This window comes from Arabidopsis thaliana, chromosome 5 (assembly GCF_000001735.4).
Source record: "Arabidopsis thaliana chromosome 5, partial sequence".
Classification (NCBI taxonomy): domain Eukaryota; kingdom Viridiplantae; phylum Streptophyta; class Magnoliopsida; order Brassicales; family Brassicaceae; genus Arabidopsis; species Arabidopsis thaliana.
In genome coordinates, this window is record NC_003076.8 from 10,708,658 (window position 1) to 10,722,631 (window position 13,974).

At 33.2% G+C, this 13,974-nt stretch overlaps 1 protein-coding gene and 1 pseudogene across 3 annotated transcripts; one reads left to right on the top strand and one right to left on the bottom strand.

Annotated features, from left to right (window-relative positions):
• Positions 1–36: 36 nt before the first annotated feature.
• Positions 37–4,024, top strand: AT5G28675 (annotated as a pseudogene; the record flags this gene model as incomplete). The annotated part of the gene is made up of 1 exon: positions 37–4,024.
• Positions 4,025–10,469: 6,445 nt separating this feature from the next.
• Positions 10,470–13,704, bottom strand: ANX2 (Malectin/receptor-like protein kinase family protein; the record flags this gene model as incomplete). Of its 2 annotated transcripts, NM_001344080.1 has the most annotated exons (2): positions 10,470–13,358; positions 13,455–13,704. In NM_001344080.1, the coding sequence occupies one exon, from the start codon at positions 13,354–13,356 to the stop codon at positions 10,780–10,782; it is 2,577 nt and encodes an 858-aa protein (NP_001318669.1). In that variant the 3' UTR covers positions 10,470–10,779. The 2 variants fall into 2 exon arrangements, with proteins under 2 accessions (NP_001318669.1, NP_198220.1); NM_122751.2 differs by lacking the exon at positions 13,455–13,704 and having other exon boundaries at positions 10,716–13,356.
• Positions 13,705–13,974: the final 270 nt, after the last annotated feature.

The window sequence follows — 13,974 nt, forward strand, 5'->3', positions numbered from 1 at the left end:
TCCAGGTTCTCGTGGTAGCTGATCGTTGTTACAAGGATGACGAATTCGTTGATCAAGATGTCGGTGTTCGACGGAAGTGGTGACTTCTCACTTTGGAAGACACGCATGTTCTCTCATCTTCGAATCCTAGGCTTGCAGGATACTCTGGTGGAACAAGCTCTGTTCCCACCACTGAAAGAGGAAGATGAATCAGATCCGGAGAAGAAGGAGAAACATATCAAAGAAGAAACTGGGAGAATTGAACGATGTGAGAAAGCTATGGTCATTATATTTCTTAATGTCGGTGATAAGATACTGAGAAAGATTGATCATTGCAAGACTACAGCAGAAGCATGGATGTTGCTAGAACGATTATATCTGGTAAAGACTTTATCAAATTGTGTGTATCTTCAACTCAAGGTTTACAACTATAGGATGCAGGAATCGAAGACACTAGATGAGAACATTGATGAGTTCTTGAAGATGATATCAGACCTAAGTAATTTGCAGATCCAAGTCCCCGATGAGGTACACACGATCTTGATTCTGAGTTCTCTTCCAGCCAAATATGGAAGAGAAGGACTACAACTTGAAGAGGTAATAAGCGCAGCAAAATCTAAGAAATTAGAGTTTCAGGCAGAATCCAGTTCTAAGTCTACAGCAAAAGGCCATTACGTTAAAGGAAATCAGAACAACAATTCAAAATAAAGATCTCAAGATGGTAAGAAGATATGTTGGATCTGTGGGAAAGAAGGTCATTTCAAGAGGCAATGTTATAAGTTGCTAGAGAAGAATAAGTCAGGTGAATTTGGACTGGCAAAAGATGATGCTCATGACTTGGTTGGTTTAGTAGCATCAGAGGTAAACCTGAGTGAGAATCAGCTTGACCAGCATGAATGGATTATGGACACCGGTTGTTCTTTTCATATGACACCAAGAAGAGATATATTCATTGAGATTGAGGAGCTGACTTCAGGAAAAGTTAGAATGGCGAATAACTCAGTTTCAGAGGTAAAAGGAATTGGTAAAGTGAGATTCATCAACACAGATGGGACTACATTTGTGTTACATGATGTAAGATACATGCCTGAAATGTCTTGAAACATGTCTCCATTTCAATGGATACTTTAGAAGCAAAAGGGTGTGTGTTTAAAGGAAATGATGGTGTACTCGAAGTAATGCAGGGAAATACAATGTTTATGAAAGGTTTGCGAAGAGCTTCTCTATACATCCTGCAAGGAGAAGCTAAGAAGTCAGAAGCCATGGTGGCTGAGTCAGGAGATTCGGATATGGATCTAACGCAGGTATGGCATAGCAGGCTCGGTCATGTAGAACTGAAGGGAATAAATGAATTAGCCAAGAAAGGATGTTTTGGCAAAGATAAAGTCTCAAGTCTTAAATTCTGTGAAGACTGTGTTTTCGGAAAAACACATAAAGTGAGCTTTGGGCAAGCTCAACATGTCACTAAGGAGAAGTTAGACTATGTGCACTCAGATTTATGGGGATCACCCAATGTGCCTTTGAGTCTTGGTAAGTTTCAGTACTTTCTTACCTCAACAGATGACTGGTCTAGGAAAGTTTGGATATACTTCCTCAAAACCAAAGACGAAGCATTCGATGCCTTTGTACTGTGGAAAAAGATGGTAGAGGTTTAGAGTGAAAGAAAGGTGAAGAGGCTACGCACTGACAACGGTCTAGAGTTTTGAAATCATAAGTTTAATGATTTTTGCAAACAAGAGGGAATGGTGAGACACAGGACGTGTACCTATACACCACAGCAAAATGGAATTGCTGAGAGACTTAACAGAACTATCATGAACAAGGTGAGAAGTATGCTGAGCGAGAGTGGTCTCGGTCAAAGGTTATGGGCTGAAGCAGCTTCAACATCAGTGTATCTGATCAACAGAACACCTTCATCAGCGATTGACTTCCAAATTCCAGAAGAAAGATGGACTTCAGCCACACTAGACTTGTCAGGACTCAGAAGGTTAAGATGTTTAGTGTTCATTCATTCTGATGAAGGAAAATTGAACCCTAGAGCGAAAAGAGGTATCTTCACAGGTTATCTTGAAGGTGTGAAAGGATTCAGAGTGTGGCTTCTAGAAGACCAGAGATGCACGATTAGCAGGAATGTTGTCTTCAGAGAGAGAGAGTGATGTATAAAGACATCATAACTCAAGAAAAATCACGTATGTCCTCTAACTTGTTTGATTTATCTACTGATGAGTTTGTTTGTGAAAGTGCAGGAACAGATAGAACAAAAAGGGACTTATCTCAAGGCGGAGCTATTGATCAAGGTGGAGAAAACACACCTGAACAGAATACAAATGAGACAACAACAGAGGCAAGAATAGGGACTCCAATTAATCGTTAGATAGCAATACACAGAGCAAAAAGACAGATTGTCAGACCTGCCAAACTAGAAGACTATATTACAGATGAGGCTGAACTAGAAGAAGTTGCTGGATATGCTTATGTGGTCATTGAGGACGGGGGAAAGTAAGAACCAGGAAGTTTTCAGGAAGCTTTAGAAGATGCTGATCAAGATAAGTGGATTAAAGCATCTGATGAGGAGATGGAATCTCTCATGAAAAACAAAACCTGGATATTGGTGGACATGAATAAAGAACAGAAACCTATTGGTTGTAAGGTGTTCAAGAGGAAAGCTGGAATAGTAGGAGTTGAGAGTCCCAGGTTTAAGGCAAGGCTTGTAGCCAAAGGTTATTCTCAGAAAGAAGGGATAGATTACCAAGAAATCTTTTCCCCAGTAGTGAAACATGTCTCCATTAGTTTTTTTCTAAGTATGGTAACCCATTTTGACATGGAGCTTCAGCAGATGGATGTAAAAAGGCATTTTTTCATGGTTTTTTGGATGAAACAATATACATGGAGCAACCTGAGGGCTATGTTGATGAGAAGAATCCAGAAAAGGTGTGTCTGCTACAAAGATCTCTGTACGGCTTGAAGCAGTCACCAAGGCAATGGAACACCAGGTTCAAAGAGTTCATAGAGGCTCATGATTATAAGCGGAGCTCATATGACCGTTGTGTGTATTTTAAGAAGTCTGTAGGTGGTGATTATGTGTTCCTATTACTATACGTAGACGACATCCTGATAGCCTCAAAGAACATGAAGCAGGTAAGTGATCTCAAAGAGTTGCTGGGATCTGAATTTGAAATGAAGGATCTCGGTGAGGCAAAGAAAATTTTAGGTATGGAGATAAACAGAGACAGGCTTAAAGGTACTCTTTCTATCTCCCAGGAGGGTTATCTACTGAAGCTATTGGGAACATTCAACATGGATCAGTCTTAGCCTGTTTTAACGCCAATGGGAATACATTTCAAATTGAGGTCTGCTACAGATGAAGAAGTTAAAATTCAGTACGAGGCAATGAGAACAGTTCCATGTCAGAGTGTAGTGGGAAGTCTAATGTATGCTATGATAGGCACAAGGCCTGATCTAGCACATTTTGTTGGTCTTGTCTGCAGGTTTATGAGTAAACCTCTTAAAGAACATTGGCAGGCAGTCAAGTGGGTTCTCAGATATATTCAGGGTTTGTTGAAGAGAAAGTTGTGTTACAGTAACAAGGGAGATTTCATAATTCAAGGCTATTGTGACTCAGATCATGGTGAAGAGCAAGACGGGAGAAGATCAACTTCAGGAGTTATATTCACTGTTGGTGGTAACGTGGTTAGTTGAGTATATGGCGTTGACATCAACAGAAGTTGAGTATATGGCGTTGACAGACGCATCAAAGGAAGCAGTTTGGTTACTAGGACTCATGAATGAACTCGGTTTTGAGCAAGAAACAGTAGACATTTATAATGACTCGCAGAGTGCCATCACATTAGCTAAAAATGCAGTTCATCATGACAAGACTAAGCATATAGAGATCAAGTTCCATTTCATTAGGGAGTTGATCTACAGTGGTTTGATAAGAGTGAAGAAGATTGCTACAGAAACCAATCCTGCAGACATATTCACAAAAGTTGTACCAGTGGGGAAACTTCAGGAGGCTCTGGAGTTTCTCAGAGTTACAGAGAACTAAGAAGAGGGGTTAAGCCCCAAGACATGAAGCTGAGTGGGTTTACTGAGGAGATATGAAGCTGAGTGGGATTACTCAAGAGATAAGAAGTTGAGTGAGTTTACTCAAGTGGTAAAAGCTGGTTGGGTTTAGCCAGGTCCGGAGGTGGAGTCCAGAAAGCTAAGTCATGGCATTAGGGTCAAGGTAGAGAATTGTGAATAAGTGACCCAAATGCATATTATCCTTACGTATAGGAAAGCTTCTGTTCAAGAAAGAAGGTTTTCGGTTTTGGGTTAGTCAAAGCTTAACACGTGAGAACACAAGTGTGAAAGACGAAAGCTGAGAATCAGCTTTATAATCCAAGTCTCTGTTTTTTTCTGTTGTAGTTCGTTTTGTAACAGAAAGAGAGAGAGAGAGAGAGAGAGAGAGAGAGAGAGAAGAGAGAGATTCTTGTAACCGAGGAACAATCTTTGTGACTTAGTGGATTCCGGAGAGAGCCTCCGGCGAGACGTAGGGTTCCGATTTGGAGCCTGAACTCGTAAAAGTCTTGTGTCTTCTTTCTTTCTTGCAATCAAACGAGAGTCAAGAGTGAACAACGAGTTTTAGCGATATGCGATTCAAGTCGTAATCGTACAAACTTTTATTGCAGTAATTACAACAAGCTTTCATATTTTCATCAATTTTTTCTTTTCGAAAGTGTACCTTGAAAATATCGAAAGCATTCGGACGTTGCTTTCCTGAGCTTGTGTTAGCTTGTTCTTCATTGCACTTTCTTGAGTATTGATGGCTGGTGTTGAGTTATGAACATCTTTTATGGATGTGCCGATGTTAGATCGAAATGAATCGGAAGACATTTTTAAACAAAAATAATAAAGCTCAAAAATATGATGAAAAAAAAATCTTTTTAACGTTGGATGAAGCAAGAAGAATAATATTTATAGAAAAACTGGTTACTATATTTATGGAAAAAATCTTTAAAATTTTTTAAATTAAACAAACATTGATGACTTGGTCATAAACAGCTACGTTCCAAAACTGGGTCAAGCTCAAGTCTTTAACGATCTAATTCTGCAGTTTTGCCACGTAGGATTGGACTTGGTCATAAATTTTAAAGATTGAAATGAACTAACGGATTGCCACATAAAATTTTAAAGATTGAAATTTTATTTTATTTCAATCCGGCAACATTCAAGTGCTCGTGCGTTTTGCCACATAAATTTTATTTTATTTTATCTTCATTTGATGACATCACACACTTAGCTCTCTCGTTTTCTCTTCCTAATCACATTTCATCTCTAGTCAATCAATTATCAGTTTTGAAAAAACTTTACTACTTCTTTGGGTTATGAGAATTGAGGATTTTTTAAAATCATTTATCATTGTTAATTATGCAAAACTAATGACCAGCTTTTTAATAATAATGCAACTTGGTCAGCTTTCCGTAAAAACCGTATGGTTAACCGTGCGGTTAACCATACAATTTTGATACGGTTACGGTTAATTAACGATTACGGTTAATATATATTTTTAACCGTAAATAATATATTTTTACGGTTACGGTTATTAACCGATTTATACGGTTACGGTTTAAAAACGGTCTGGTTACGGTTAGATTTTGGTCATTCCTACAAGTATAGATATGTATGTTAACGAAGGAATCCATGTATCCAGAGTTCTACATTTGAATCTATAGAAATGGTGAGAGTGGCGAATAAGTAGAAATGCTAAATTATAATTGAAATAATTTTTACTTTTTTTTTACTATCCTACTATATTATTTAGGAAGTACATTTTAAATGTAACCTTAATTTTTGTAGTTAATTACATGACAATTCCATTACAAAAATATAATCAAAAACAATTTTTTTAATGACGTCATTAAAGTTACCAAAATCATTTAATAACAATATTCATTCTTAATTATAGGGCTTAGTGGATCTAAAGACGGGTCATCAAAGATTTCCTATACTGAAGCAAAATATACCGAATATTCAAATATCTATCTGTTACCAAATTATAAACAAATAAGTTCGTAAAACAATTTAATATTTTTTATATGAAATCAGTTAAATCTTAATCACATAAAAATTAGCACAAAAAAAAGTATTCAACAATTAAAGTTATCAAATCTCTGTGTTATATAAGTTTTGATACTATATTCTAATAAAGTGTAATATACCTTTTCAATTTGTATTCTTTAACTAATTTAAGCTAACTAATATATTTGCTAATCTTATACCTATCAAAACCGACTATCGTTTCTTATCTCTATAGCATTTTTGCAAGGCTTTTTTTGGTGGATTTGGGTAAAAGTGCATTCGGGTCATATGGTACATTCCCTTAAGAGTACATTAGCTAAAATGTTTAGATTATAATTCAGAGTCATATCATAAATAAAATTAATATTAATAAAATAAATGACTTTTTGGCAAGACGGATTTGGTGGGACGGATTTTTGAATCAACATTAATAAAAAAAGTAAAATAAAATTAATCCACCGTTTCAATACGGGTTAAATCTTGATTTTTTTTTTAAGACTACTAATATTAAACATATCAAATCATCCTAATTTAGAAAAGGTTATATAAAACCAAAAATGTTATGTGGTATGTATAATGTTACTATATATAAAATTAAACTATAAAATAGAAATGTATTAGAGAATGATACAATTTGCAAAACTTTTATATATAATAGATAATTCTTAAATTTAAAAATTTACTACTTAAAAAAATAATCACGGGACGGGTAAAAAAATTACAGAACGGGTTTTATTTTGGAATTGGGTTATAAACTTCAGATTTTTAACAATTGTCTCATGGATTCGTGGTATAGCGTTACTTAACAACAATTATAAACTGTAAAATATATATATTTTATAAAAATCAAATTTGCAAGTTTAAATATATATTTCCTTTAAAAAATAAATCGTCCCGCGGTATACCGCGGGTTAAAATCTAGTCTATACTATTAATTGGGAATCATTGAAAATAAACAACCTTATGAAGGGTAAAATATTACATAGAATGCCATTGATTGTTATTGTTTTTAAATAAATTCATTAAGGATAGAATAGTAATCACAAAATTAATAGATTTAAATATAAAAAATGGTAATATTCTTTTAAGCAATTATTAGTTTCCCAAAATTAAACTCACTTTCTCTTTCCTATTAATTATGGACGAAAAATTAAAATTTATTTCTTAAAATTTGTTAACTAATAAAATTTGAAAAACTAAGATTTGATATCAAATTATACTATATTATTAAACTAACATTTTGGAAGTTAGTTTTTATTTTAAAATTTTTAAAATCATAACACTTGCTTGATACCATGAATAAAAAATCATAATTTGTGATAGATAAATAAATTCAATTTTAGAATTTTAGGTTAAGTATTTTGAAATATAAAACGAAAATTTATTTCAAAATTTCTAAAAACAAGATTAGATGTTACAAAGATTTATATTTACTATAAATTAAACAAAAATAATTAATTGAAAGTAATTATCATTATGCCTTACATTTAGAAATATCTAAACAATAAATTGTACGTACTAATTTCGAAATATTTTGGGTTTTACTTTTTCTTTTTTTCAACCGGATCTTTTTTTAAATAAATCCATAATATATTATTGAACAAACTTTTGAAATAATGTAAACTAATTATACATTTTTCATTCAAAACATATTATCCAGCAAAAATAAATTGCTTTTATAGGTGTATTTCAAAATTTTAATTATATTCCAAAAATCCAATTAATTATGATTAAACAAGGGAAAGAAGAATATTGAAAATGTAGCTAAGGAAATAAACATTATTACATTTGTTAAAATATAATTTTTTATAAAATTATTTGTTATAATGCTATTCATATTTTTTGAATTTGAAGAAGGAAAAAAAATCAAGAAAAGATATTTGTGTGTTTTAATTTATGATATATTTGTAAACTTTAACAGCCTCTTGTTAATCCGCAAAACTCAGTCATATATATTGTACATCTATACTATTAATTGGGAAGCATTTTATGAACTACATGAGGGTAGTTTAAAATTAACTAAATAAATTTTTACATGGGTAATTTAGTAAATTAACTACTACTAAATAAATTTAGTTTTCATAAAAATCAGGCTATTGATTTCGAAATTGTATATATAGAAACTTATTTAACTTTGATAATATATTTTGAGATATTTCCGGAAACAAAAAAATCAATTTAATATCATCATATATTTTAGATTTTAATATACTTCCTTAAGAAACTACACTAATAATTTTAAAAACATTTAAAAAGATACCTTCAAGGATTCAATCTCTTATTGTGCACATGATAAATCCGTGAATTAATAAAAATTCCTTAATTTTAGTGTTAACATATTAAAAATAAATTAACTGATAAGATATTATAATATTTTTTTCTTATCAATACCTAACAAACCAATAATATTTAAAACGAATATATATATTATTATTCATTACTTTATAAGATAATTAGATCAAATAAAAATAGTACTCAATGGTCATGATCTTCATGTTTAAAATAATAGATTGCTAGATGAAATTGGAAAAAACGAATTCATTGCTTTATATAATTAAAGAATCCTTAATATGTAAACCTAAAAAATGCACATATATATATATATAGCAAAATCAACACTATTTGTAATATATGTCAAAGAATATAAAATTATTTATGGTAACTCAAAAAGTTTTTCCTTTTTTGCAGTATCAGTTTTTTGTATCTTACTTTATTTTAATGATATGCCATTGATGTTTTTTTTATCCTTAATTTTGAAAATCGTAAATTGCTTATTAACATTTTTAATAGAAAAGAAAATTTGTAATTGATTAATAAACTCGATTTCGTAGTCTTTTTGGTTTTAGATGAGCAAACTTTTACGAGTATAACTTTTAGAAAAATCTAAATAAAACTTTATCACTCTTCTATACGTCACTATAAAACTATTTTTCTCTACTTCTTTCGCAAACTAAAAGATGAACCATATCTCTATATTTACTTTTGTACTCTTCTTAATTCATGTCTCTCTATGTTCATATAATTTGTTAGTTTCTACGTTTTTTAAAATCTATTGGAAACCTTTTCATTGAAATCACTCTTTTGTAGATTATGTTCATGTTACACTTTTGCAGATTTCTTGAAATAAGTTTTTTTTAATTCTTTTTGGTTCCATATGTGATCATTTTACATGTTATTCTTTTCTCATGAATTAATACCTTTTTTTTTGTTTTCCTACAAAATAATTGAAGACGCTTCCATGGTATTCACTCAAATTTCGGATATTGCGAAAGCCATTTAAGCGATCACTTGTCGAAGATGTTTTTGTTCTTTACGAGCACCAATTTAACTGTGTTGTATGTTTTTTATTATTAGATTATAGATATTGTGCGGTTCACAACATTAGATATTGTGTCATAAATAATATTTTATACTTTTATATGTACATTATCATTTATACACTACAATATATATCACAAAATAACAAAGTAATCTATATTTGATAAAAATTTATTACAATATTTCTTAAAAAATAGAAAACTGTGCACGTACGTCCGGGTCATGATAAAGACAGAAGATACAAACTGGGTTTACATTAACATGTATTTTGGCCCACATTAAAAAAATTGGCTTAAATTATGGGCCACTAAAATAAATTTTGTCAGAGAGGTTTTTTGAGTTACCAAATTTTAATTTATAAACTAATTTTGCATAGAAATTTTACACTATTTAAAATCTTATTCTCACAAATATACATTTCTATTATAAGTTTATAACTATTAGACTTCTGAAACTGTTAAAATTATTTGTTATGCAGGAAAACCAAACTATTTATATAAATAAAATACTAATAAATGATGCAAAAATTGTTAAATCCTTAAATAACTAAAATTTCTATTCAAATTTTAAAACTAATAAAACAGAAAATAAACGTGTGTACCAAAATAATTTTAAGGACAAAAGAAAAATCCAAAGAAATGTTACTATTATGATATCTTAACTAACCACAAAAAAGAAAACAAAATCTTAACTAAAACTTTTTGCAAACTTTTTTCATACTTTCCACACATCTTATTTTCAAATATTATGAGAACTGATAAATTTATGATATATATACTATTATATAATTCACTAACACAAAAAAATATTAGTACAAACTTTTATCAAAGCAATATGATAATACTTACAACCTGCATAATGTGCGGTTCACAAAATTAGCTATTGTGTAATAAATAACACTATACACTTTTCTGTGTACATTATAATTTATATACTATAATATCTTTCACTAAAAATTTATTTTAAAACATTTATTAAAATACGAAATCCTGCACGTATGTTCGGGTCAGAATCTAGTATTTAACTAAAAACGGATTACTTTCATTCGATTTGGAACCAAATCTTTGTACCAAAGCATAAACAAAATTCATTGTTTTCATGTGCTCAATGCATTCAGTTTCAACCTCTTATTAGCCTAAAACTTTTCTCTAAATTTTAAACATCATTACAACAATACCTTTCATAACATATAACACCACATAGGGACATATAAGTGTGTTTGACTTTTGATTTATTAATAAAGCCTCAGGCAAATTAATAAACAAAACAAAAGTCTCCATATTCCTTTTTTTATTATTTTCTTTGCCTATCATATTACACAACTCAAAACAAAACAATACACCAAATCACCATTTCCTTTACTTCACATAAGAAAACAAACAAAAGAAAGTAAACTCTTTGCTCAGTTACGAAATTACCTTATCGTCCTTTAGGGTTTACAATCTGAGAAAATATTCCACTGTTTTCTTCAGATGACAAGTCATCACCCAAGTCACTTTCTCCGGCGCTGATGTTCACCGTCACACCTCCTCCTCCTCCACCTAAATCCACAGAACCACCACCATTGCTCGGCGTTCGGTGACGTGATCCATCAGCAGTTTCTTGTAACTGAAGTGCAAATTCAAGATTCCACAAGACATCTCCCATCGTTGGTCGATCTAAGCCACTATCAGATAAACACTTCTCCGCCGTATCCGCAAATTTCTTCAAACACTCTGGATTAATCTTTCCTTTAAGATTAGGATCAATGATGTCTTCTAATGTCCCTTTACGTTTACAGTTCATAGCCCAATCTCCAAGACTAACTTGTTCTTTAGATAAACTAGGGTTTAACGCTGGCCTAGCGCATAAAACCTCGAATAGAACAACTCCAAATGAGTACACATCTGACTTCTCAGTTAACTGTTGTCTTCTGAAATACTCTGGATCCAAGTAACCGAAACTTCCTTTCACAACGGTTGTGACATGACCACCATTCATGTTTGGTCCGGTTTTGGACAATCCGAAATCTGAGACTTTAGCAACCCAATTCTCATCTAGTAAGATGTTAGTTGTTTTGACGTCACGGTGAATGATAGTGTACTTTGCTCCTGTGTGTAGGTAATGTAATCCTCTTGCAGCTCCAATGGCGATTTCGAGTCTTCGTTTCCAAGTTAACTGAGGTCTCTTTGTGTTGTAAAGATGTTCTCTGAGTGTTCCAAGAGACATGTAATCGTATATTAGACACATTTCTCCACCTTCATCGCAGTATCCAATTAATGAGACTAAGTGTTTGTGTCTTAATCTTGAGAGAAGTTCGATTTCTGTCTCGAATTCGTTGAGCCCTTGTTCTGAATTAGGGTTTGATTTCTTGATTGCCACTTTTGTGCCTCCATCTATAACTCCTTTGTAAACCTTACCAAACCCTCCTACTCCGATTACGTTTGACTCATCGAAGTTATGAGTTCCGTGTTTTATTTCGGACAATGAGAATCTTCGACATAAACCCGCTGCAAGATTCGATAGGTGGCTTCCGTTGTTGCTCTTACCCGATATAGTAGATTTTGTTGCAGATGTGTGTGAGTTTCCATATATAGGAAGCCAGCTTGATGTGTGAGAATCGCTGCCCGAAAACTTTCTTTTTCTCTGGTACATTGTGAAACACAATGCACAAAATAAAACAGCTGCTACTCCTCCAGCAGAACCAATGACAAAAGCTGTGATTCTTTTGTCACCTTGAAAGTCCTTTTTAACATCTTCATTAGCTTGCATAGGTGATGGCTTAGGGTTTGGACCGGCAAGGTTCTTCATTGTGTCAATCTTGAAAATCTCTAGCCCATTAAGCTGTGAATCGTAATATTCCGGTTGACCAAATGTCGAAGGCGTCATTTGAAGCGATATCTCTTCCCCTCCTCCTCCGGTATTAGCATCAACATATATCGCGTAATCTTTGTAAGTAGGGATACCTTTCCCACCTGTCCACCCGAGTATATCTGCGGGGTTTGTATCCCCTTGCGCGGTTCTGTTGTTGATGAAAATGTTGAATACTTTCTGGTTGATTTTAGCAAGCTGGAATTCACAGAAGTGGAGCCTCATGATATAGGTGAAATTAGTGTCAACTTGAAACATCCATGTGAGATTTGACTTCATGTTGATATCTCCGTTTGGTCCTTGTGATCGAGCTGTTTTGTAAACATCCGCTGGAGCGGTAGAAACCGGCATTTTCTGATAATCAATTCTAAAATTGTTGCTTGCTTGTAAAGTAACACCAAGACCTGCGCTGAATATATAAGGCGCGTCATTGTACCAAGTTCTTGTTAATCCACCAGAGTCTTGACTTCCGGGAATATCCTGCCCACCGACATTGAGCCTAAACATCGTTTGAAGATTCGCGGTCTTAGTATCTGAAGTCTGGTCTGAGAATCCAACAAGAGAAGCTGTATCAAACAATTCTGGCATCGGAATGACCTCAATACCATTAATGAAAGCAAACGCTTTTGGATGTTTATCCGAGGGAGTAAATATGATGCTCAAAACATCTTTTTCGGATGGTGCAAGAGAATATTCTCTCACGAGGTAAGCTTGAGTCAAGGCTTGACATGTGATAGCTGCACTAAAATTGCTGAGAAGGGTAAGATCATTAGCAGCCACGGAGAAATAAGAGTCGAGAATGTTGAGTCCTGTGTATGTTGATGGATAGAAATGTAAGCGGAGCATATGTCTTTTGTCGCCTTTAACCGGGATCTCATACGTTGCTGGAGCTGTAAAGATTCTTGATGTCATGTAAGGAACCGTTGAAAGAAGTGAAGGATCTTGATAAGTAGCTGGTGCATGAACCGTGTTTGGTGTTTTCAAGAATTTGGTATCGGGTTCCCATTTTTTCTTGTCTTGATCAACAGCTGGTTCTGATGCTCCGCAGCTCAAGGAGATGTCTTGGCCATTAGATTGAGATGGAGAAACTAGAAGAACATAGAAGAAACAGAGGAAGGAGAACAGAATCCGGAGTTTCTCGTTCATGGCTGAAAGATATGAAACATGTTTTTAATTTCTTAGGCATACATGAAAACAATTGATAACAAAAAAAAGAGAAGCTTAGTTTTCTATGTAGACATTACCTCAAGCACCAATAGAGAAAACTGGAGGCTTGTTTCTGCAACCTAACGATGTTTGATCAAAGCCATGGAAACAGAAGCAGAAACCCCCCAACAAGACAAAAACTGCTTGTTTTTTGTGGTTGTGTCGGAAAGAGAAACAAAAAGTAGTTGGAGAATCTATGGAGGAGAGGATTAGCCGAAGAAAGCTATGTTTAGTAATTTGTTAAAAGAGATTACTATATACTTTTGAGATTTTAACTCGCATTATGACTTAATACTTTTTCATTTTTCGTTTAAATTCAAATATAGAAACTTTTAAACTATGTTGTGTCAAATATCTTGTAAAGTTCTACATTTGACTTGATCCTTAAAATAGGAAAATCAACAAGATTTTGATAGTAGAATTCCGAAATTAACTAGATTGGTCAATCTATATTCTTCTAGAGTATGATAAATCTGAAACTCGTTTTCTTTAGGGGGTCAAGAATCTAAACTAAGAAAGGTCCCTAATTATATCGGATGAGTCTTTGTGTCAAATTTA